The 26,146-nt window shown below is 32.4% G+C and overlaps 1 protein-coding gene across 1 annotated transcript; it reads right to left on the minus strand.

Moving 5' to 3' along the window:
* Positions 1-359: 359 nt before the first annotated feature.
* On the minus strand, positions 360-6,038 carry LOC117922945. The gene is made up of 6 exons (XM_034841182.1): positions 5,662-6,038; positions 5,095-5,241; positions 2,876-2,974; positions 2,418-2,564; positions 936-1,034; positions 360-724 (listed from the first exon to the last, which is right to left on the minus strand). Exons 1-6 carry the CDS (start codon positions 6,013-6,015, stop codon positions 590-592), a joined length of 981 nt encoding a protein of 326 aa, XP_034697073.1. The 5' UTR covers positions 6,016-6,038; the 3' UTR covers positions 360-589.
* Between the last annotated feature and the right edge of the window lie 20,108 nt (positions 6,039-26,146).

Raw genomic sequence — 26,146 nt, forward strand, 5'->3', positions numbered from 1 at the left:
GTCGAATTGATGCAACCTCAACTAAATGTTCTCAACTCTAGGAACCATATCGAAGTAACACAAGAAATGTCCCCTGCTATATAGCTCCTCTCTTTGTAGGGATAGAATAAAAAAATTCATTCTTATAAAAAGCAAACTCAATCTTGCCAGATTTTTTTTATTTTTCACTCTCTTATGGCTTTGTGATTTTCAATTTTGGTTTCTATTCATTCCTATCAAATGGCCCTTTCATGTAATAGGAAAAGAGATCAAAGGATAAAAATGATCTAAAAGAAATAGAGAAAGAGCAGTTAAAACCAAGAGTCTTTGAACAAAAATCTAAAAGATATATGCCCAAATGAAATTTTCAAGACAACCCATGAAAATCTTGGATGCTAACTTCCATTATTTGATGAAAATTATTAGACTCAAAAAGTTGAAACACCAAAAGCCACACACAAAAGAATATGGTTATCCCATATCCCTCAAAGGCTTTAGAAAATTATGAAATACCATGCTAGCTAGTGCTGTACTTGTATCAGCATTTCTAATAGCCATTTCTTATTACTTAACAGAAGTAAAAAGCACTAAAACTATATTTTCATTTTCTTCAAGTCCATCGACTTTTAGCGGATTCATCCTTGTCGGGTGGCGCCAATGGAATTGCTTCACTTCGGTTTTCACTGAATTTCTGCATGTATTCAATTGCTTTCTGATGATCATTCAACCCGCACAATATACCTGACTGTAAAGGTAAGATATTTATCAGATATTTATATGTATGTATAAAGAAAAAAGAGGGGTAAAGAGATTTTAGATGGGGTCTTTAACAATTCTTTTTATTATATGAGGATAATGATGGTCTACATAATGATTATGGGCTAAATTTAAAGCCTTTGTATGAACATGCTAAACCTTATAATGCTATCTTTGGTAAAGAATTGTAATTAACAAACCTTCAAAGCATAAAACAATCCAAATTTGAAATGAGGACGGTAAATGTGTTCTTTCTTATAAAGTTCTTCACAATAAGTCCAGGCTTCTTCATACTTTTCCTGCGAGAAATGATATCAAAATAAATTCAAAAAGTATATATACTACGAAATTAGAAATGACTGGAGAGGGAACTTAGATAAGAAAAAGTTTAATTATTAAGGGTCTTTAGACTGCCGAAAATTACTTTTTCTCTTTCTTATCTAATTACCAAAATGGGAGTAGAATAGGAGCAACAGAGAAAATTGGAAGTAGAAGCCTGGTCTAAGAAATAGATGGGATATATAGGGGCTGCGAGAACATGATTTTAGCGGTAAATATAGATAATTTAAACTTTGGGGAATTGTTAAAATAAAATTATGCATGATTAAAGAAAAGGCACTTTTTGAAATTAAACACAAGTAATAACCAAAACAATATGGGAATCTATATTTTAGTACTACTTAAGATGTTTAGAAATGTGTATCTAGAGTTTCTTTGGAATTTTTAGGCTATATTTGGTTCTTGAAAATTTTGATGGAAAATGTAAGGAAAAGAAAATAAAAAGGAAAAGTGAAAGGAAAGAAAAAATGAAAGAAAATAAAAAATATTTAAAATCAATAAATTATTTTCATATACTCCTTCAAAATCATTTCACTTATTTTTTTTTTATTATTTAAATATTAAATAATTTTAAAATATATAAATTTCTAATTAATTTTAATTATATTTGATTTTTTTTTTTTTTTCATAATGAAACCAAACACGAGAAACCTTAGTATTTTTTTTTTTTGCCTTTGTTAGCACTTTTTGAGAGTCAAACATAGCCTAGTAAGTCTTCTAGAAAATTTCAAACAAGTTTAATCTCAACTTCATTTAGGCACACAAAAATGAAAAGAGGAGTTGGAGAAACTTCTCATCAACTAAGCACAAGCTGAATAGAAAAGTAATGGAGATAATAATGCAGTATGGAACTCCAAGGTGATTTTGCTAATAAATTCAATTTAAACACATGCCAAAATTTTCTCTACGCCATGTTTGAAATAATAGGATAATAAGACTGAGAAATCAATTCTATTTGTCTTTTATCAATACATTTAGATTAATTTTTAGAATAAGAATAAAAAAATTATTATTTATATGTTATTATGATCCAGTTCTCTTCTTATTTCTATATGCCAAACACACCCTAAATATGTTGGATAGCACAAAAAAAGTATTCAATTTTTCGATAGTAGTAATCTCAACGAGGAAAAAGAAGTAAGATATTGAGAAATTGAACTAGGAGAATGGGATATACATTTTATAAATAAATAAAAAATATTGAAGCCATAAGTAAGTACTCCATCCAGAAATTAGTTCTCTTAGAAGTGCCATGACATGGTCATGCACAAGTTACCATTGTTTGTGTGGTATGTAGAAAAAAGAATGTAAACCATGGTAATCAAGAAAGGTTCAATACATGCCTGAAGGAAGAGAATGTGCATTATTTCCATTTTCACGTAGTAAGAAGCATCTGGGTCGTCCTCAACTTCGGGATCGTGCACCTTCAGTAGTTTCACTGCTAGATCATAATGTTGAGATTCCTTTAGGTTCCGTGCTATTTCCATAAGCTGCATACAATAACGTGCAATAAGATGGGTTTTCAAGGTAGGTTTCAACGTGAAAATGATAAAGGTAATAAACCAAAAACTTTAAAGTCTAGCTGATGAACAAACTTCACTAAGAAATCATGTGAAGTAGAAATGGGAGATGCACATCCTCTTATGAAAGGTTCCACTTTGCTTATCCTTAAAGAGTTCACTATAGCTATTATGTCTCCTAATGTTGATCAAAGGGCCCACAATTCATGATATGAAATTTAATTAATTAGATGATAGATGTACGACATGATCTGCAAAGTAAAGCAAAGTAATTAACAAACCTTTGTAGCATAAAACAATTCGAATCGGAATCGCTTGGCATAAATTGCTTTGTTGTCATAAAATTCTTCAGCATACACCAAGGCTTCTTGGTCTTTTCCCTATAAAAAAGACGGTATCCGAACCAAAATTCAAGAAGCAAATTAACAAAAAAGAAATGGTAACATTTTAATAAATTCAGAAAATGTATTAATCACTGAAGGTTTTCAAGCTGGCTAAAATTGTTCTATTTTTTCTTTTCGTAATATGATTACCAAAAGGGGAGTGGAAGTAATAAACAATACTAAAAATAAAAGCACAAGCCGGGAATGTGAAAGAACATGATTTTCTTTAGAGATTTAGATAACAACCAGTATGCCATTCTAGAATAATCATATAGTAAATTAAAATATGAACTTTAGGGACTAGTGAAATTAAACTTATGAAGTATCATAAAAAAATGGTTTGGAAAACATTGCAAGTAATAATAAATCTCATAACTCATTCAAATATCTAGAAATGTGGATCCAAATTTGTAACTTCCCGAAAATTTTTAATAGGTTGGCATCAATTTTTTTTAAAAATATCAGTCTCGAGTTCATATAGGTACACATAAAGGATAAAGATAATAATCTAGAGGAACATGATGAGAAGAAATAATGTGGAAAAACACAAAATGATTTTAAGAGAACAATGGGGATGAAATGTAGGGTAGGAAACATCTCATCGACTAATCACAAGAAAAATATTGGGATAATATACTACATTGCTCCATGTTAATTTAATTTTGAAAGATATACCAAGGATCTTGACTAAAAACATACCTTCATTGAATGTGGTGGATAGCATCTAAAGTGATGGATACGTTGGAAGTTATCTTAAATTCCTCCTTAGTTCATAATTTAGAAAGAATAAGAAAAATATTTTTTCTATTGTAATTATATTCTTTCTTTCTTTTTCTTTTGTTTCTTTTCTTCTTTCTAAGGAAAAGTGAAGGGAGCTTTAAAAGAGGATAGAAGATTATTATTATGTATCATAGAATCATGTACACTGGTGAAGAGATAGAAGATTAAGATGGAGACTGTTGAAAAGTGGATCAAATTCCTATTTGATGCATATTCTTTATTTAATTATCATGCAATGCATAGCATTAAAGCTTCTATTAGCTCAAAAAAATAGTATCAGAGTTAAGGTGAAGATGTCAGGAATAGCCAAGGAGAATACCCAAGGTCAAAGATATTGAAAGTATAATTTGAAAGCAAAGAAGGGAAATGATTTATAAGAGTTTTGATCAAGACAATTGCAAAAGAAATTTTAATCAAATATGGAGTTAGTATGTCTTCTCATCAATATGTAACATAAGAAGCCTATATTTTGTTATTTGAAATAAGTGTTGCATACCTTTTGCACTTATGAATCTCCAAAGGTGGAAACAATATAATAATATTTGAATAATTCAACTTTTTGAGGAGCTACTAGATAACAACAAACAAGGTGTGCCTGTGTGTATTATAAGAACTCGAAAGATGGAATTAATATTGTAAACATAGGATCGAAAATAGTACTGAGTTCTCATTTGGTGTATCTTTATATTGAAGTACAACAAGTGACTATCTCAATAATGGCGTACTAAAAGAGTCACTGACATAGGTGAGGCATGCATGGAGAAAACATACTTATAGTGGCAGCATGTGTTATGCAAAGATGAAAAACTGACTTAACTAAATTTAAGCCAATGTGGAGATTGTTGAACATTGTTTCATTTCTATTTACACATCTCATTTTTTTGAAACATTTTATACAATATTTTAAATATAGGTATTTGCTTATAAAAATATATTTTATTGTAGAATAAGAAAATGTATTAAGAATATCTTCATAAATATTATGGACATACTTAAAAGAGTAAGGAAACATAAGAGAGTTCATGGATCAGGAGTTATATTGTGTATTTATTTCTTGTGTAATATGTTCTCCTTGGTATATTAAAATGATTCTCAAACATAAATAATTCATGCATAGCCTGTGATTATCATAAAAGTGACATGATGATCCGGAAGTTACATTTGATTGCATGGTAAGTAGAAGAGGAATGTAAGCCGGGAAAAGGTATAAAGCCCCTGAGAAGGAACAGTTGGGTCTTGAGTGGTCGCGTTGCTTTAAATGAGATATTACAAAGTAAAAACTGTCTAAAGTAGTATATGGAGTAAGTTTTGAAGAGTCAAGAAATTTTAATACGTACTTGAAGGTAGAGAATGTGCATTATTTCCATTTTCACTTGGTAAGCAGCTTCGAGGTCATCCAAAACTTTGGGTTCATGATGCTTCAGTAGTTTCATAGCCGTATCATACTGCTGAGATTCCCTTAGCGTCTTTACCATTTCCATAAGCTGCAAACATCAATATAAAATAATATGGAGTTCTCAATATCTCAAGTGCAGAGGATGCTTGACCTTTTAAGTAACCCTATTTGAAATTGGAAGGACAAACTCAATGTTGATTTGGGTTTGGAAATTCATTGCCAAAAATGTCATATTCATAATAAAATATTACTTTCAAAACTAAATGGACAAACTAAAGGTGTTGAAAAATTGTAAATTCTTAAATCTATGTGCTTTGGAAAAGATTACATCAATTCCATCCAATTTAATCACTTTAGGATTCCTGGATCCTCTTCTAATTTCTTTTCATTACCAAACAGTGAAATATTTCAAAATATCTAAGCAATTTCTTTCATTTTTATCTAAATTCAATAGTACTAGAATATTGATTTTTGACAAAAGTTTATATTATCTGAGATGGAACAGAACCTCAATATGATGATCAATGTGCGTCTGAGAAGGCCCATCTATCTGAGCTACATTGCCTTTGCAGTTTGTCCTCCTACCCGAACTGATGTTGTGAAGAAAAGGAGAAGCCCAAGCCATATTTGCCCTTCCTTTATCCACTCTATTGAATGTAGGAGGCAGTGAACTATCCACCATGCAAGTTATTGAAACAGGGATGTTCCCAATTGGCCTGTTTCTTGAACTCTTGGGGAGTGAAAGAGAAGAATGGCTGAAGCTTAAATGGGGTTTGGCAGTAGCTCTTGCAGCATGGAGGCCAGAAGGCCTAATGGACTGATTGGGAAGGGTGGAAAAACGGAGGCCAATCATGGATTCCATGGCGTGGTTGTGTTGATTCTAGGTATAGGACACTACTACTGGCATTAAGAGCACTTATATATGGGCAAATATAGCAAATAAAAATGATATTGCAGTACAGAATAAATTCTTTCTTTTCTGGGGAAGAAGCAAGGTATAATATAGACCACTGCTTTAGACAATATTGTCTTTGGCAGTAAGCAAGGCATCTTGGTGTCACGTGTTGGCAGCCAAAGGCGTTTCATTGATGTCTCACACATTAATCATATGGTTAGGACTTAGGACCTATTTTCTAATGCTTATTTTTAAAAATTGTTTTTTAAGTTGAATTTTCAAAAACAATTTTTTTTTGGAATTTCATGAAAGTAAAGTTGTTTGACATGGTGTTTTTAAAAACCATTTTTAAAAATAAAAAATGATTTGGATAAATTGTTTCTCTAAAAAAAAAAAAAACTATTTTGATTTTATAAAAATATTGTAAATTTAATTTATATACTATTAATCAAATTTAATTCTAGTCATAATAAAAGTGATTAGTTTTTTAATTACCAAATAATTTAAAAAATAAATATTTTTGAGTAAAATAAGAATAGTAATATTATAATAAAATCATAAATTTATATTTATAAAAGAATTTCTATTTTAGTATATGGTAGAAAAATATGGATATTAACATCTTCTTAGAAGCATAATTGATTTTTTTCTTTTTGTTAAAAATAAACAATAATAATAATTGTTAAGAATATTTTATTTAAAATGAATAATAAATAATGTTTAACCTTTTTAAGGTGCAAATAAATCAAAATTTTCATTATATGTAATCATTTAGTATTCTATTAAGAAATATGTATTCTATAATGTTTTGGTTTAAAATGCAATATTTAACTGGATTGGTTTTTTGAATTCCAAATTATTCTTAAAAATTAAAGGATTCATTAAAAAGTTTAAATTATTAATCATGTGTCACTTAATTTAGAATCTATTTACTAAGATAATTCAAAAGATATAGTTGTGCGCGCATATAGGAGAAATAATAAAGTCATGAATCATAATATATTAGTTTTCATTATTTATTTATTTATTTATTTTGTAATGATTATATTTATTTTGAGTTCTAACTTAATTTAAAAAATGGTTAAACACATTAATAAATTCAATATAAAGTGTTGCTTAATTTGAAGTTTATTTTTCTATTGAGAAAATTTATAAAAATATAATTATGTGCAAAAAAGAAAAGTCATTATGAACTAATTTTTATCTATTAATTTATGATATTAATGGGTTCATTATTTGAGTTTCAAATTTGTGAATTTAATGGCTAATTAATTAAGAAAATCTCTAATGAAATGATAACAAATTTCAATATGTTTAGTTCCCTTGCTCAATTTCATAGTCTTTATCATTTGCTTCATCCACAGGAGTTGCGTACAACAACTTCTAGCAGCAATATATTCAATTTTAACGGTAGATAAGGATATAAAGTTTTGTTACTTACTAAGCCAAACCACAAGACAATCACCAATAAAGAAACAAACATCAAATGTGTTTTTTCTATCCTCAACATTCCCGACCTAGTCGGTGTTGGAATATCTAGCAACCACCAGAGAAGAATCATAAGGATATCATGAACCATAATTAGGAGTCCCATTTACATAACATCTAATTCTTTTAATAGTAGTTAAGTGTGACTCTTTGGGATTTGCATGGTTCCTAGCACAAGCTCCAACACTAAAGGAAATGTCAGGATGACACGTTGTGAGATAAAGTAAACTTCCTATCATACTCTTATAGAGATTTTACTCAACATCTTTACCAGATGCATCTTTGCTAAGCTGAGTGGTAGTGCTCATAGGTGTCCTAAAGTGTTTGATGGATTCTAGACCAAATTTTTTTTATTAACTCCTTATCATACTTGGATTGAGAAAGAAAGATTCCATCTTTTAGTTGCCTAATCTGCAATCCTAGAATGAAGGTTAGTTCACCTACCATGCTCATTTCAAATTCAGTCTTCATTTCCTCAACAAAACAAAGGGCAAGGTTACTCTTAAACTTGACAATATCATCAACATAAATCTAAGCCATTAACAACTCATCCTTGGACCTATGTATAAATAAGGCTTTGTCAACTCCCTTTCTCTTAAACTTTTTCTCCAAAAAATAGGTCGTAAGCCTCTCATACCAAACTCTAGGAACTTGCTTTAATCCATAAAGGGCTTTCTTTAACCTATAGATATGATTGGGGAATTTTGGATCCTCAAAACCCTAGGTTGCTCAACATAAACCTCTTCACTTAGAATCCCTTTTAGAAATGCACTATTGACATCCATTTGGTAAAGCTTTATCCTCAAGGAGTATGCCATTGCCAAAAGCATCCTAATTGATTCGAATCTAGCTACAGATGCAAATGTCTCTTCATAATCAATCTCCTCTATTTGTGAGTATCCTTGGACAACTAATCTTGCTTCGTTCCTTACAATGATCCCATTTTCATCTTATTTGTTCTTGAAAATCCATTTTGCACCTATAACATGTTTATCTTCAGGCCTAAGGACTAAATACCACACATCATTCCTAAGAAATTGATTTAGTTTTTCTTGGAGTGAAGTAGTCCAAAAATCATCACCTAAAGCTTCCTCCACATTCTTTGGCTCCAATTAGGAGGTATAGCATACAAGACCGATCTCATTCAACCTTGATTGTCTCCTAGTAACCACATGTTCATTTACATTACCTACAACATTTGAGATTGGGTGGTTCTTATGTATTCTAGATCTATGCTTACTCCTCGTTTCTTTAGAAGTGATATCTAGAGGTACATTTTCATCTTTATTGGGATCAATGTCTCTTTTAGGGATATCATTAGGGTTATCTTTTGTGATCTCCACATCTTTAAGGTATTCTCAATAGAATCCTAGGTTAAAATTTGACCATCAATTATATCCTGATCATACATAGTATCATTTATAACCACATTAGAGGATTCTTGGATAATTTTTGAATTTTGATTATAAACCCTCTAGGCTTTACTAGTAATAGAATAGCCTAGGAAGATACCTACATTAGATATAACATCAAACTTTCCAAGGTTCTCCACATCCCTGAATACATAGCATTCATTATCAAAAGTCCTAAAATACTTAAGGTTAGTTTTTCTCCCAATCCATAATTTATAAGATGCTTTCTTTGTTCCTAGCCTAAGAAAAATCCTATTGGCAGTATAACATGCTGCATTAATTACTTTTGCCTAAAATTACATAAGGTATTATGTATATGAATCATCACCCTAGCCATTTCTTATAACACTCCATTCTATTGAGGAGTTCTAGGGGTTGAAAAATTCATGTTTAATTCCTTTAGATTCGCAAAAGAGGTCAACATCCACATTTTCAAACTCTCTTCCTCTATTACTCCTAATACTTATCATTGGATGGCATATTTCCACTTGTATTCTATTGAATAAAGACTTTAAGTACTCTATGGTCTCTGATTTTTCTGCAAAAATGAGTGTCTTGAAAAATCATTGACAACAACTAGGACATATCTCTTCCTACCTCTACTTTTAGTTCGCATTGGACCCATAAGATCCATCTATAGAAGGTGTAAAGGATTAGTGGTCCTTTTCTTCTTAACCTTTTTTATGTGAACTCTTAGTTTGTTTACCTTTCATGCACTCACCACAAAATGGGTTTAGGTTCATCACTTAGTTTAGGGATACCTCTAATGTTTTCAGTATTCACTAAGTGCATTAGGTTCCTATGGCTTATATGACTTAGCCTTTTATGCCATTGATCGATTGATTTTTCGTCATTTATTAGATCAAAACACAATTTATAACCTAATTCACTATTCTAGAGTAGCTTGTACTCGATCAAAAATGGTTTTAGTACAAACTACAGCAGTATAGTGGTTTTTAGGTGTCGTCCACTAAGATGGATTATTCTCGATAATTAAGGCTTGAATGAGAGAATAAGAAATAATTGTGATCAAGTGAAATTGATTTGAAAATTCATGGTGAAAAATCAATTTAACAATGGTCTCAAATTGAGAAGAAAAATGAAATGTAAAATAGAAGAAAATTAATAGGAAATGAAATTCTCGGAGTTAGGATTTTCTAGAAAACAATTTCCATGGTGAATAGATGTTGAGATCTAATTTTCATCAAGTTAGATTGAAAACCTAAATTCTCATCTAAACTGATTTTGGATGTACCTTTGAGTCTAGATCTAATTTCTCATCAAATTAGGTTATTTAATCCAAGAGATCAAATCAAATCATATATTCAATTCATTTTAAATTATCTTCCAATGATTCATACAATGAAACTATTCAATCTCATCAAATCTAGCTTTAAGAATTTAATGAATCTACCTAGTTTGCATTGTAGTAATCATCCAAGACAATTTGAAAAGAAATATCCCCAAAATTCAATTAATCAATCAATTGGATTAAATTAGTTTTGTAATTAGAGCTCATTTCTCTAATTCACCATAGATCTTGCCTCTAGATCCTCATTCTTCCAAGAAAAATGAAATTTAGCCACTCATGCTTGGAGATTTGGTCTCACAAGGCATGTTTGGCTAGTGAGAAAATGAGAGAGAGAACATTAGAGAAAATGAAGAAAAGTAGAGAATTCAATAAAGAGAGAAAATCTAGAAATTTCTACAATTAGAAATGTCAAAAAAGTTTTTTTTGAAAAAAAAATCAAATTTCTATTTATAAGCCAAGGTCAAGTGGACACTTAGCATCATCTAAGAGGTATTCTGGAAGCTTCTTCATAAAGCAATCTGAAGTTTAATAATAAAATGGCCATTTGCAAGAGATCAAGCAATTTCGCATGATTGTGCAAAATAAAAAATGTAGCAGCAACAATTTACATCTTCTTGGAGCATTTCGCATGGTTGTATGAAATTTTTGCATGATCCTGCAAAATCAGCTTTAAAATTCTCCTTGGCTTGCAGCACAAATCCACCTTTTGGTCCATTTCACATAGTCATGCAAAATGGAAATATTTAATTTTTGAACTCCTTTTTGTCATTTCTTCCATTTCTTTCTTTTGAATCCACCTCAACCACCTCCAAATCATCTCCAAATCTTGGTCCAAGTTCATTGATTCTTCCTCATCATCCTCATTATTTGCCTTCCTCAATTCCATTTTTTTTTTTTTTTTGTTACTCAATACTTCAAAAATCACCTTGAAATATCTTCAAAACTTCACAAAAAACCATTAGTATCTTTTACAAGGGCAACAATGTATTACTTAGGCATATTAGGCATAATTACTACTCAAAAGATATGGAATTCAAGAGAATTACTATTTAAAATGTGTTGTTTTTTAGTAGTAATCAGCCACAACTCAATAGGATCTAGCTTTGCCCTACTACACAAAAGAGGTGTTCTAGAGTTATGATTTATGGCATAATAGTTGTCAACTGCCCTATGTCCTATGATAACAACCTTTCCCTCTTTGTTGACTATCTCGCATAAGTCTTGGCAAAAATTTACCCTATGGTCTTTGTCACAAGTCTAACTAATGCTTAGGAGGTTTGCCTTGAGTCCATCAACATATAGAACTCCATCTAACTTAGGACAAGTCGGGATAGATAAACTTCCCTTGCCTTTCACACAAGCTAAGCTCTCATCTCCAAATGTAATTGTCTCACCATTATAATCCTCTAGAGATGTGAAAAAGGCTTTGTCTCCAATCATATGTCTAGAGCAACCATTATCCAAGTACCACTTACTAGAAGATCTATCTTTAAATGCATTGAACACAATTTGACATTTAGTCCTATCCTTTCTCAACTAAGCTTGTTTAGTCCTAAGTGGTGACTTAGAGGAACTAGGTTGACTTCTAGGCTTTTGATTAGGTTTATTCCACTAGAGGGAGTTTCATCTATGTTAATATAATACCCCAAATCTATTTTATCACAATAGGTTTTGCATTTATCAATTATTTCATTAAGAACACTAGTTCCAGGGTAAAAAAACTTCACAAATGAAGAAGGCTAATTAATGTTGATCTCTTGAGTGAGAGCATTATTTTTATCAAGGAGGGAGTGATGTTTAGACTTAAGAAATCTATTTTTTTTTTCAAGTAAATTAGTATTTTCTCCATTAATCTTTTTTTTATGAGCTTCAAGAATATCATGATCTTTAAGTAACTTTTAATTAGCTTTTCATGCGCAACAACAAGATTACTTAAGAATTCAACCTTTTGTTCATCAGTAAACTCATCATCACTATCACTATCATGCACAGATTCCATAAATGCAATAAAAACTAAAAAGTCATTTGGATCGTACGTTGCATCTTCAGAAGCTATGGAAACACTCTTTTTAGAGACAGTATCACTCCAAATAGCCTACATAGATTTTTTTATATCTTTGAGGTTAGGACAATCATTAGCATAGTGTAGTCCAAGACCTCCACAATTAAAGCATTCAATTTTCTTATCTTTGGATGAACCTTTATCCTTATTTTTGGATATTTGTTCATTAGTTCTCTTCATTTTTCTAGATTCTTAGTTTTTGCAAAACCTTTTGTTAAATTTCATGACCTTTTTTTATTCTTTTAGCCATATGGGTCAATTCATCCCTAGTTACATTATACGACATTTCAATATCTTTCTCCTCACTCTCAAAAGCCTTAAAGGCTCCCTAGTTACATCATATGGCATTTCAATATCTTTTTCCTCATTCTCAGAAGCCTTAAAGGCATAGTCTTTAGAGAACTAGGTAAGGTCATCTCATATGTTTGTATGGACTCAAAAAATTTTATCAACTCTCATGGAATTGATACCCTTGCTCTCCTCTATGGTAGTAACTTTAAGTCTAAATCTCTTAGATAAAGATCTCAATATTTTTCTTACTACCTTTTAATTTGGAATGAGTTCTCCAAGGTTAAGAAAACAATTAACAATATCACTTAATTCAAAATAAAAGGTAGAAAAGTTTTGATTTTCAAGCATCTTAATATTCTCAAATTTAGTGGCAACCAATTGCAATTCTGAGATCTTTACAACAGATGTACCTTCATGAGTGACTTGAAGAATATCCCATGCTTCCTTTGCACGTTTACAATTTGTTATCCTATGAAACTCATCTAGACAAACTCCATTAAAAATATTAAATAAAGCCCTAACATTGGCTTTACTACCTTCATTGTCAGCTTTGTCCGATTCATATTTAGGTTTCAGTTCTCCTATTGATCTTCCTTGAACATCAAGGATCAATGAGGGTCCCCATCCATATTCAACTGAATTTCATACCTTTTCGCCTTGCATTTTAAGGAAACACATCATTTGTGCTTTCCAATGGGAGTAGTTATTCCCATCAAAGTAAGGTGGACTATTCAAAGGGGCATCGCTTTTAGATTGTTCCATACCAAACTTCCAAGATTAATAAAATTTTGATTTTTATCTTGTATGATTAATAAAGAATCAATTTTTATGTTTTATCTTTTATCCTGCTCTGATATTAGCCGAGAAAAGGGGTAGAGGGAAGGAGGAGGGGTGGGGGGCGAGAAAGAGAGAGAGGAGGGGAGAATAGGTGATTTAAAAAATTTCAATAAAGATTTATATGTTATACCCAATTTTTTTTACCCTATGAGATGTTAGGGATAATCTATTCTATCAATTATAAGCATTTCAAATCGAATATCAAATAAAAAATATATATAAACAATGAGGCATAAGATTTTTTTTACATGGAAAACCCCCACACTAACTGTAGAGATAAAAAACCACAAGGTCTAAGACTTACTAATCTAAATCCATTATGCAAAATCAAGTTGTTTTACCCTAAAGACTTACTCTCTACTACCTATAACTTGATTCACATCCATAACACAACAACCTTCAATTTCTCTAGTAGATCATTTCAGCCTCACCGAATGATGAAGGTCTTTAAATCAAGATTCAAAGATCCATTCCTTTGAATGAGAAATTAGGAATGGTGTGGCTCTTTAGGCTTTCTTTCTCGTAGACCTTCTCTAAGGAATGTAAGGTTTCTCAATGATTTATCTCCAATCTCATACCCTCAAGGAATTAATAGGGAGGTATTTATTGGAAAGCCTAAAGAGTTTTGGTTTTGGAAGAGTTCCAAATCAATTTGCATAAAAAAAATTATTGACAAAATATGTATGATAGCTTGAGCCAGCTCACCCACCGCTTGAGAGTCTCGGGCGCTTAAGAGGTATGGCTTGTCTGAGCGGTCCTGAGTGTTTGAGTGCTCTAAGCCGCTTGAGCAGTCTTACTCTATTTCAAAAGTCAATTTTAAATCATTTAAAGTTTAAAACAAAACCAATTCTCTTAATACCTCAAAAATGCCTAATTTGCCACAAGCCAAACCTTTTTAGACGTACTTGTGACTTCTTGGTTGGATGAACAATAACTCTTGATCTTCAATGGAGAGTGAGTCACTATCTAAAAAGACTTCTATTACCAAACATAAAAATAAAATAAAAAAGGAACAAAATTACCAACATATAAATAAGACTCGATGTCCTAACAAATGGGTATCAACTTGAGTTAGCTCAATTGCAATAAGCTAAATGTATTTATTGATTCTAATTTCGATAGGCTATTTGATACAACATAAGTATCAAGTTTGAATTTAACTTGTATGAAATGACTAAAAATTTTGAGGTATTGTCAAAATTGTTTTCGATTTATTGGGGTATCGAATTGATTTGTGCCCCAATGTAAAAAAGGATAGAAGGTTAATGGTTTTATTGAAATCTGTTTTGATACCTTGATTCCATACCGCAATATATTGAATTTCAAAATGATTTATTATAAATCAATCAATAGGTTTTAAGTTTTATCAAAATGTATTTCGATGTCATTTGATAAATCAAGCTTGTATCAAATAACCATTTAAATCCAATTTTACCATGTATCAAAATTTTTAACACCAATGAGATGCAATGTTATGATATCGAATTTTGTCAATTTCAATCTTTGGTTGCTTATGTCAAAATATCTTGATACAAGGCCTCAAGATTTCAATAAATTGTAGTAGTTCCCATTTCATTGTTGATTTCAATTTTCCCTATTTTCAATCTCTTTACTTTTAGATATTTGAATAATAAAAAAACCATTTCAATGTGATTACCTACATTTTTAAGGTTAAATTAACTTGCCATGGTTCATTTTTTCTTATGGTTTATGTACTTTGATTTTAATAATGGAATTGAGTTTGGTGTAAGAATAAGAGTTTGCCAATGTGATGACTTGTTCAAGGCCTGAGTGCTTGTTTTTAAGGGTCATGTCATTCTTGTTTTTAAACCTTGGTACCCTTATCCAACTAGTTAGGAGCCACAAACACAATGTTTGTTACATGAGGTGAGATTTAGTTAACACGCAAGAGAAAATAAAAGGTAGGAAATTAGACCTTGTTCTAAAGAGCTTAGGGTCTTAAAGAGTAAATGACCTTATATGGTCCTCAATATCTATTACCTTGGGAGGATTCCTAGGAGTTGTCTGGTTGATCCATTTTTAGCCACAAAGAATGAGTTTTTCTTGGTTGAAAAAAAAATCTAGAAAAGAAAAATGATGAAAAAAATTAACAAAAGAAAAATGTGCTTTTCTAAATTTGCTAATGAGAGGTTTATCCTAGGTTGGAGAAGTGAGGTTTTTGAAATAGTTACTAGAAGGAAATGTTACAAATTAACACTTGAGTTTCCTATAGAAATGATTTCTAAAAACTTATTTGAGGGTGAATAAGATGAATATTAATCATGTAGCATGCTAATGTATATATTTATAAAGTTGAAAGATTACTTTGAGTTATATGTTTAATTTTAAGATTATTCTTAAAAGGATTTTACATCTTTACTTGTTTAATTTTGGTTTACAATCTTGTTGATAAGTTTTCTTCAATTACAAGTTTTGATTTTTTTTCATTCTCTATTTTGCTAGGGACTAGTAAAAGCTAAGTTGGGGGAAGTTGATTTGTGCTTGAATCAAATGATTTTCTATCAATAAAACATGTTATTTTGGTGTAAAAGAGAGCATAGGCAAGTTCTTTTAGCTTATGTTATTGCTAAAGTCCTATTTTAGTTACTAATTAATATGAATTTTAAGTGTTTCATCTAGCAAAATAGGAGGGTTGAAGACATTTTAGGGAATCGGATAGGTGAAGGAAGCATCAAGGAAAGAGAAGAAAGCATTAAAGGAAGAATTTGGTGAGAATAAAATTTGTATCAAAATGGAAGAAATGGTGTCAAATGCATTTTGATACAAGCAAGGATGTATCGAATCATAATAACAATAAAGAAATTAGAGTGCATGAAATCAAAAAGAGAAAATCAATTTGATATATCAGTTTTGGGATCAAAATTATTTGAGACCAAAGATTTTTCACTATTGTTGCATAAGGAAATATGAATTACTTCTTTTTCTATCCTAAGATTAGGTTAAATGCATACAATAACTACCTAGGGGCATCTAGATCCTAGCAACGGAAAAAAAAAATGTCTTTTAAAACAAAAACGAATCTAGATATTTGAATTAGAAAACCTTATTGACCATTTGGATGTTCCTTAATCCTTTCATTTTTGGTGAAAAACAAGTCTGAAGTTGTTAGATGTCTCATAGACTCTTGATCTTCTACCCATATGACTCTTTCTTAAACCTTGGCACTCTAATGGTGAGGCTTTAAAGGGTGGAGGTTGGGGCTCTCTATCTATGGATGGTGGAAGGAGAAGAAAAATTAAATGCTAACCCTTAAGGGATATTTATAGGGTTCCTATTAGGCATAAGTGACTTGAACCTATCATGAGCTTAGGTTAATTAATCTAGCTTGCGTAGGGTCCTAATTGATTACTTAACCTAATAAGGCCATTTAATGAATCAATTAACTCAATCCAAATATATCATCACTAACCCTTGTGCAATCTTACAAAATTATCAAAATGCTCTTATGCACATAAGTGAATCACGAGACAATACAATTCCCTTTATAAACCATGCCATCGAAGTATATGAGCTTGAGCAAGGACCATTAGGACCTGTAGGACAGTACTAGCTTCATCATAATCCAATTTTGAAGTTGATTCAAGATCCTACTATAGAGAATCAATTTCCCTCCAGTACCCTATGTAAATAACAATGAGAAACTACATACTCGATTCTATGACCTATTATTTTTTATATATAGTCTCCCTATGAATTGATGTCCATTATCTAACAAAGTAAAAGTTATCAGCCTTTCAAGATTTCTTCTACCATTCTTGAGTTTTAGATCCTCTTAAAGTGTGATCAATTGACATGTCAAGTTCCACTTAAGGAACTACAATAGCCATAGTTTTCCTAAACACACCTCCTTAGAATCGCCTAAGGGTACACACTGTCTCAATGAAATATTATGATACCTTTATTAAGAATACTTATTGCTACTAACTTCTATGAACAATGACTTAATCCATGAGAAATTTATGATCACTTTAGGATCTCACCTGTAGGTTAAAATCACTATTAATATTGGCACAAACTCAATAGTCTCTCAAGGTTAAGAGATAATATAACATAGCAACTTGATGAGGTCATGACCCGATAGACCTATTTCATGATTCACTGTATTCAATGTAATCATACACATTGGTGCACTTACCATGGGAAATCCATCCTGATGGCCAAAACCAACTATCTCTATAATAAGTAGTGCAGTACAACCTCAAATGGATTGTGCTAAGCCCATGAACTAGTTATGAACAAATCATCTGCTTGTAAGGAACCCATAACTTGGATCTTCTATTCGACTTCTAATGTACGTAAGTCATGTACAATAAAAGAGATGTAGGCCAAAATGCTCATAAGGTACAATACATGGAATTAAGATAGATTAACATGTAACTGAAACTTTATTAAATAAATAATAAATTCCAAATTTGTTACATCATGTCATACTTTTAAAGGCTCTATCCTAACATGTTGAACCTATTATCAAGATATATCAAAATTCATAATGAGATGTCAAAATGACTTTAAAAGTATTGATTCAAGTTAAGTCAAACAAAGTTCTAACTCTGAAAAATGGATAGAAGCCATGAAGGATGAAATGAAATCAATGAAAGACAATGGTGTTTGGGACCTAGTAGAGTTGCCTAAAAGTGTAAAATCGATTGGTTGTAAATGGATTTTTAAGACTAAGCGGGATTCAAAACAATGTTGAACCTATTTACATTGTTGTAAAAACTCTTATTTTAGCTTCGTTTTTTAATTTTTACTTTGTTGTTATTTTAAGTAAGTTCTGTCATTGATGTTTAGATGGGTAGATAAGGTGACATAGTAAGATCTTGCTACATAGACATGGTATTAGTATAAATAGTGATTGTTAGATGTAGAAGACATCCTTTTAGGATCTCTTGCATTATTTTGGATCAATTTGTGAATTTTATCCTCTTTTATCATTTTGACTCAGGTTTACTTAGAATTTGAGTTTTACTTTTCCCTCCATTTTTCTATCACTGGCTTGACAACAGAACATGAGAATGAAGGCAAAATCCATCATGATTGGGAGTTAAATCTCTTTGTATCTTGAGAAAAACCATTTTGAAATGAAGATCAAATGAGAAGTTTATTTCTTTGTGGTAAATCTCAGTTCCTATCTCTTGAATCATTATTTATGATATAAATGATTGAATTCTTTTGAATATTGTTATGGATTTCATATATTTGATGCTTGAAAATGCAATAAACGTGATCTACATGTTTAATTCATTTTGATTGATCGATCATTTATATCTAGATATATGAGAAATCTAGAAATGAATTTGGAATAAACTTGCATGAAATATGAATTTAATGTGGTGCATCTGAATTTAAACACTCTTATGAAATAATTATAGGATATAGATGTTAAGATATGGACTCACACATATTTAACAATGGTTCATAACTAAGCTCTTCGTCTTTTGTGTATTTGTTTTGTACCAGTTTTTTAAAGTATGGGCCACCTTATGTGTAGAGCCCAATGCCATCACGGGTCTAAGATGATGGGCCTAAGACATGTGAAGGCCTAATAATCCAAATGGTATGGTCCCTAAGGCATAGAGGGTATAAATATAAGGCTAAGTGTCTGTTCTTTATATCACATCTTTTGAATAAGAACAGAACTCATTCTCTCCTGCTTTCCATCGCTAAAGAGAGTACAAAGAAAGGTGGTGCTCTCTACAGCCTTAGAAGATCCGTACCTCTTCATCAAAAGCAAAAAATTGGACTCAGGTTCATTTGTTCCCAATTTGACAAGAAAGCATGTTTTCCATTATTGATTTATATCAAGTTTATGTTTTGGGTGATTATAAGGATATAACAATTGGTATCAAAGCCCGTAATGAAACAAGATTCTTTTAAAAAAACATAAACAAAAGAAAACATGTGAAATCTTATTTTTCCAGTAACATTAAGGAACCATTAAATATTCCCCTCCCCTCTCATTTATGCGGATCTTCCCTTGGGAGGGCCCGAAAATGTTCTTGAGATCCCGTGAATGCGAACTAGAGTCCCGCCAACCACCAGTCGCAACATCTAGGTAAAGGCTTGGATGGCGTGGCGATTTAGGCTGCGACACCAATGACCGGTGATGCTGCACCACTGTAGTGATGGGTGAAAAGCGTCGTTGAAGACACCGCTGTTGGCGTCGATTTGATGTGGGAATCACTGTCGATGTCTTCCGCCATTCGTTTGACGTGGCATTCCCACCGTTTTGACACTGTTTGGTGGTTTGAAAAGACGCCATTTTTAGGCGCTCCAATGACGCCGTTTGCAGCGCCATTCCAGGCGCACTTCAGGCGTTGTTTGCAATGTCATTAATGTGTCATACTAAGCGTCGTTTGCAACACCATTTCAGGTGCACTTTAGGCGCCGTTCAGGCGCCATACTAAGCATCGTTTGCAATGCCATTCAAGCGCCATTCCAAACGCCATTAAGAAAATGGCACCACTGAAGCGCCACTGCGAGCCATTATCTGGGAATCAGAATAGCGACGTTTCGGCGCTATTCATTTTGGTGGACGTTTAGGCAGATAGAGGAAGCGTTGCCGACATCCTTGGTGCCGTTTTGACGCTGATTTTGGCGATCGAAGGAGGCGTTGTGGCGTACTCATTGCGACGCCGTCTATAGCGACGTTGTTCAGGTGTCATTTGCTGATTGAAACGGCACTGAGCGATGCCATTAAGGTGTCATTTTGGCCCCGCTGTGACGTCACTGACAGCATTCTTTGGTGCGGTTTGGTGTGGTTTAAGCTTTACTCAAATTGAGTAATGAAAAGTACATGGGAAAAGAATAAATAAAATATATTCTTCTTTTGTGTTCCATCTTGTGCTGTGTTCTCTCCTTATGAACCAAATGAATGTCAAACAATTGGAGTTTGAATATTTTCCTGTTGTAACAATATAAAATGTATGCTTACTAGTAAAATCATTTTTTTTTTTTTTTTGTGAATATTAGGTCAAATTAGACTTGGAAAATGTGAGTCTCAATGTAAGACTAGTCAAAATTCATGCTTGTTATGGGCCCTTAATCAAGGGCTGAACTATAAACCTAGAAATCATTTTGGTTGTACTATTAAGTAAAGGCCCAATTTAATTAATTAATTAAATTATTTCATATATATATATATATATATATATATATATATATATATATATTAATTAATTAAATTATTTCTTGTTAAATTTGTGTTTAAACATTTCAAAATAAATAGGTTATGTATATATTTGTTGCCAAAGTAACTTATATTATATAATTTTATTTATTTTGAAGTATGAAACATGTTATTATTGTATAAAATAATCGGCTCAAAGGAAGATTATTTTAATATAATAATAAATAAAGTGGTCATAAATATGTGACATATAAAGTTTATCTTGCTTGTTGTATGTCAGTCCAAAGATAGACATATTGTTTCGGTTTTATTGTCAATATTTATGAATTAATTTTGAAAAGGATACCAATTACAAGTTGATATTTTTGTCTAAAGACTAAATATTAATGTTTGTGCTAGGTATCTTGTATGATTTTAATTTATTCATGTACGTATGATGTTTATGTGACTGATTGCAAGCTTTATTATTATGAATTCATCATCTTCTATATTTGCAAATGTTAATAACATTCCTATGCTTAATGGCACAAACTTCAAGAAATGGAAGGAACACGTTGTAATTGTGCTCGGGTGCATGGATTTGGACTATGCATTAAGAGAGGATCGCCCTCCAGACCTTACTAGTGCTAGCACTACTGAGCAAAGGGCTGTTATGGAAAAATGGGAGTGATCCAATCTCATGAGTCTAATGATAATGAAGCACTCAATTCTAGAATCTATAAGGGGTGCAATACCTGAGGAAACCTGAGCCAAGACATTCTTGGACCAAATAGAAAACCGATTCGCTATAAACGAAAAGGTTGAGACAAGCACTATTCTTAGTAAGCTTGTCCCCATGTAGTACAAAGGGAAAGAGAATATAAGGGAGTACACTATGGAAATGTCTAATCTTGTGACTAGACTCAAGGCACTAAAGTTAGAGTTGTTAGAAGACATACTCGTGCACTTGGTCTTGATCTCTCTGCCTACACAATTCAATCCATTCAAAATCAGTTACAACACACAAAATGAAAAATGGACTATGAATGAGCTTATTGCTAAGTGTGTACAAGAGGAGAGATTGAAACAAAAAAAGATAGAAAGTGCTCACTTGCCTTCTACATCTCAAGGATTTGGTACCAACAAGAAAAGAAAGATGGACAATAAAGGAAAACAAATTGTAGTTTTTGGGACATCAAAGCAAAAGGTGCAGAATAAACAAGATAAGGAGATCATTTATTTCTTTTGCAAGAAGATTGGTCATATGAAGAAGACATGTACCAAATATGTTGCTTGGCATGAAAAGAAAGGTACACTTCTCAACTTTGTTTGTTTAGAAATTAATTTAGCCATAGTGCCTCCTGAGACTTGGTGGATAGATACAGGTGCAACTACTCACATAAGTGTCACGATGCAGGGTTGCCTAAGGAGCTGAATTCCAACTGATGGTGAAATATACATCTATATGGAAAATAACAACAAGGCTGCAGTCAAGGCTATTGGTTTTTTTAGGTTATAGTTAGACTTTGGATGTACTTTGGATTTGGAAGAGACTTTTGTAGTTCCGTCATTTAGACGGAATTTAATTTCTGTTTCATGTCTAGACAAATGTGGATATTATTGTTCATTTAGAAATGGAATGGTTAGTCTTTATCGAAATTCAAATGTTATTGGTACAGGTAGTCTAATAGACAAATTATAGAAATTGAATTTAAAGGCCTCTAATGGAAATGTAACCTTGCATTCAAGTAAGTATGACATTAAGCGAAAATTAATAAATGAGAATTCATCAATGTTATGGCACAAGCGTTTGGATCATATTTCAAATCAGCGAATTCAAAGGCTTGTGTCAGAAGGAATTCTTGATCCACTTGATTTCTCAGACTTTCAAGTTTGTATTGAGTGCATTAAGGGTAAACAAACAAATATGAGGAAAAAGGATGCCAATAGGTGTGGTGATGTCTTGGAATTGATACATACGGACATTTGTGGTCCATTTCCTACTCCTTCTTGGAATGAACAACAATATTTTATCACTTTCATTGAAGATTACTCACGTTATGGCTATCTTTATTTGATTCATGAGAAGTCTCAGTCATTGGATGTGTTTAAGAATTTTAAAGCTGAAGTTGAGAACCAACTAAGCAAGAAAATAAAGGCTGTTAGATCTGATCATGGAGGTGAATATTATGGTAGATATGACGGATCCGGTGAACAACGTCCAGGACCATTCGCCAAATAATTGATGAAGTGTGGTATCGTTCCTCAATACACCATGTTGGGGACTCTAAGCCAAAATGGTGTAGTAGAGAGGTGAAACCGTACTTTTAAAGATATGGTGAGAAGTATGATCAATCATTCCACCTTACCAAAATCACTTTGGAGCGAAGCTGTCAAAGCTGCAGTTTACATTTTGAATAGAGTCCCAAGCAAGGTAGTAGCCAAAACCCCATATGAGTTATGGACTAGTAAGAAACCTAGTATTAGGCACTTGCATGTCTGGGGTTGTCCAACTAAAGCTAGGCCTTACAAGCCAAATGAAAAGAAATTGGACTCCATAACAGTGAGCTGCTACTTTGTAGGGTATTCTGAAAGGTCGAGAGGTTTCAAGTTTTATGACCCCTCAACTAGATCCTTCTTTGAAACGGGCAATGCTAAATTTATTGAGGATGTTGAGTTAAGTGGAAGAGAACCATTAAGAAATGTGGTATTTGAATATGAATCTGTTAGTATTCCTATTATTAGGACTGGACATGGTCATATTATGTTTGATGACACTATTCAGAATGTACAATCAATAATAGAAATTGAAGACACACTTGAGATTCCTCCTACTCAAGTTATGGAATCAGTTCAAGTTCATGAAGAGGTAACTCAACAACCTCAAGAACCTCAAGTACAAGTGTCACTGAGGAGATCCACTAGAGAAAGGAGGAGTACAATTTCATATGATTATGTTGTATATCTCCAAGAACATGAGTTTCACATGGGTCTGGAAGATGATCTGATTTCAGTTAGTCAAGTCAAACAAAGTTCTAACTTTGAAAAGTGGATAGAAACTATGAAGGATGAAATGAAATTAATAAAAGACAATGGTGTTTGGGACCTAGTAGAGTTTCCTAAAAGTGTAAAATCGATTGGTTGTAAATGGATTTTTAAGACTAAGCGGGATTCAAAAGGCAACATTATTAGGTATAAGGCACGCCTAGTCGTAAAAGGTTTCACTCAAAAAAAAGGCGTTGATTATCAGGAGACTTTTTCACTGGTTTCGTCAAAGGACTCATTTAGAATCATCATGGCACTTGTAGCTCATTATGATTTAGAGTTGCATCAAATGGACGTTAAAATTGCGTTTCTTAGTGGTAACATTGATGAGACCATATACATGGTACAACCGGAGAACTTTGAATCTAATGATTCAAAGCAACTTGTATGCAGATTAAAAAGGTCCATATATGGTTTAAAGCAGGCATCCCGACAATGGTACCAAAAGTTTGATCAGGTGATTACTTCATTTGGTTTTAAGGAAAACACTGTTGATCAATGCATATATCTCAAGTTCAGTAAGAGAAAATTCATTATCTTGGTGCTATATGTTGATGATATTCTACTTGCAAGTAGTGATGTGGAACTCTTGCATGAAACCAAGCGATTTCTATCTAGTAAATTTGACATGAAGGATCTTTGTAATGCATCTTTTGTGCTAGGTATACAAATCTATAGGGATCATTCAAAATGTATACTTGGGCTATCATAAAAGGCCTACATCGATAAGGTGTTGAGTAGATTTGGCATGAGCAATTGTGCACCATGAGACACGTCTGTGGCAAAGGGCAATAAATTTAGTTTGCACTAATGTCCAAAAACTGAACTTGAGAAGAAGGATATGGAGAAGTTTCCCTATGCCTCTACAGTAGGAAGTCTCATATATGCACAAGTTTGTACGCGTCCGAATATTGCGTACATTGTTGGAATGTTAGGCAGATATTTTAGTAACCCAGGTATGGATCATTGAAAAAAGGCAAAATGGGTTATGCGGTATTTGCAAAGAACTAAAGATTATATGCTCACATATCGTAGATCCAGTCATTTAGAGATCGTGGGATATTCAGACTCCAATTTTGCGGGATGTCTTGACAGTAGGAGATCCACTTCAGGCTACATCTTCATGTTGGCTGGAGGAGCAGTTTCATGGAAAAGTGTTAAACAAACACTTATTGCTTCTTCCACCATGGAGGTAGAATTCATAGCCTGCTACGAGGCATCAAACCATGGGATATGACTGTGAAATTTTATCACTCAATTGCGGATTGTTGATGGGATTGAGAAACCATTGAGAATCAACTGTGATAATAAGGCCGCATAATTATATTCTAAGAACAACCAAAGTTCGTCAAAGTCCAAACACATTGACATCAAGTTCTTGGTTGTAAAAGAAAGAGTTCAGAGTCTTCAAGTATCAATTGAACACATAAGCACAAACTCCATGATTGCCAATTTGCTCACTAAGGGTTTGCCACCCAAGGTATATCATGAGCATGTCACACATGTGGGTGTTGTACATATTGATGATGTGCTAGTATAGTGGGAGTTTGTATTTAGATTTTGTGTTTGTTTTCTTGATGTGATATTATGTTTGTGTTATCTGTACAAACCTTGATTTTAAAAGACTATTGTATTTGAATACTCTGAATTGAAATGATGACTTTCAGTAGTAGTTTAGCATCAAGTGTTGAAAGTAGAATTTGAATATTTTTTAGTCATAAAATAGGACCAATTGGAAATAGACATATTAAAGATCATATTCTATGTAATTTCCATGCCACACATCCATACTTGATCTATGTTGCTAATTTTTTTAATGTTGTGATCATTGATGGGTCTAGTTACAATTATGATTAACGAAGGCCGCTTTAATATTGTGTTAACATAATTAGTAAACCGGATTGTTTAAGAATATTTAGATAGAATAGCAAGATGAGCTCAATAAAGTACTATCATGAACATTGTTTTGTAATACATGTGGTCCAAGTGGGAGATTGTTAAAATATGGACTCACACATATTTAACAATGGTTCATAACTAAGCTATTCGTCTTTTGCGTATTTGTTTTGTATTAGTTTTCTAAAGTATGGGCCACCTTATGTGTAGAGCCCAATGCCATCACAGGTCCAAGATGATGGGCCTAAGACACGTGAAGGCCCAATAATCCAAATGGTATGGTCCCTAAGGCATAGAGGGTATACATATAAGGCTAAGTGTCTATTCTTTATATCACATCTTTTGAATAAGAACAGAACCCATTCTCTCTTGCTTCCCATCGCCAGAGAGAGTACAAAGAAAGGTGGTGCTCTCTACAATCTTAGAAGATCCGTACCTCTTCATCAAAAGCAAAAAAAATGGACTCAGGTTCGTTTGTTTCCAATCTGACAAGAATGCATGTTTCCGTGATTGATTTATATCAAGTTTATGTTTTGGGTGATTATAAGGATATAACAACAGAAATATGCAAATATGCAAATGTGATTGATCTCTTCTCTCAAAACACTTTTCAGAACAATTTTATG

This window comes from Vitis riparia, chromosome 10, assembly GCF_004353265.1.
Source record: "Vitis riparia cultivar Riparia Gloire de Montpellier isolate 1030 chromosome 10, EGFV_Vit.rip_1.0, whole genome shotgun sequence".
NCBI classification, from domain to species: Eukaryota; Viridiplantae; Streptophyta; class Magnoliopsida; order Vitales; family Vitaceae; genus Vitis; species Vitis riparia.

Excerpts from the sequence above, each read along its gene's own strand:
- LOC117922945 (XM_034841182.1), bottom strand. The coding sequence starts at position 6,015 with ATGGAATCCATGATTGGCCTCCGTTTTTCCACCCTTCCCAATCAGTCC. Across the intron at positions 5,242-5,661 it reads ACATTGATCATCATATTGAG|CTTATGGAAATGGTAAAGAC; the intron begins GTTCTGTTCCAT and ends TGATGTTTGCAG. Across the intron at positions 1,035-2,417 it reads TGCACATTCTCTTCCTTCAG|GAAAAGTATGAAGAAGCCTG; the intron begins GCATGTATTGAA and ends CATTTCTCGCAG.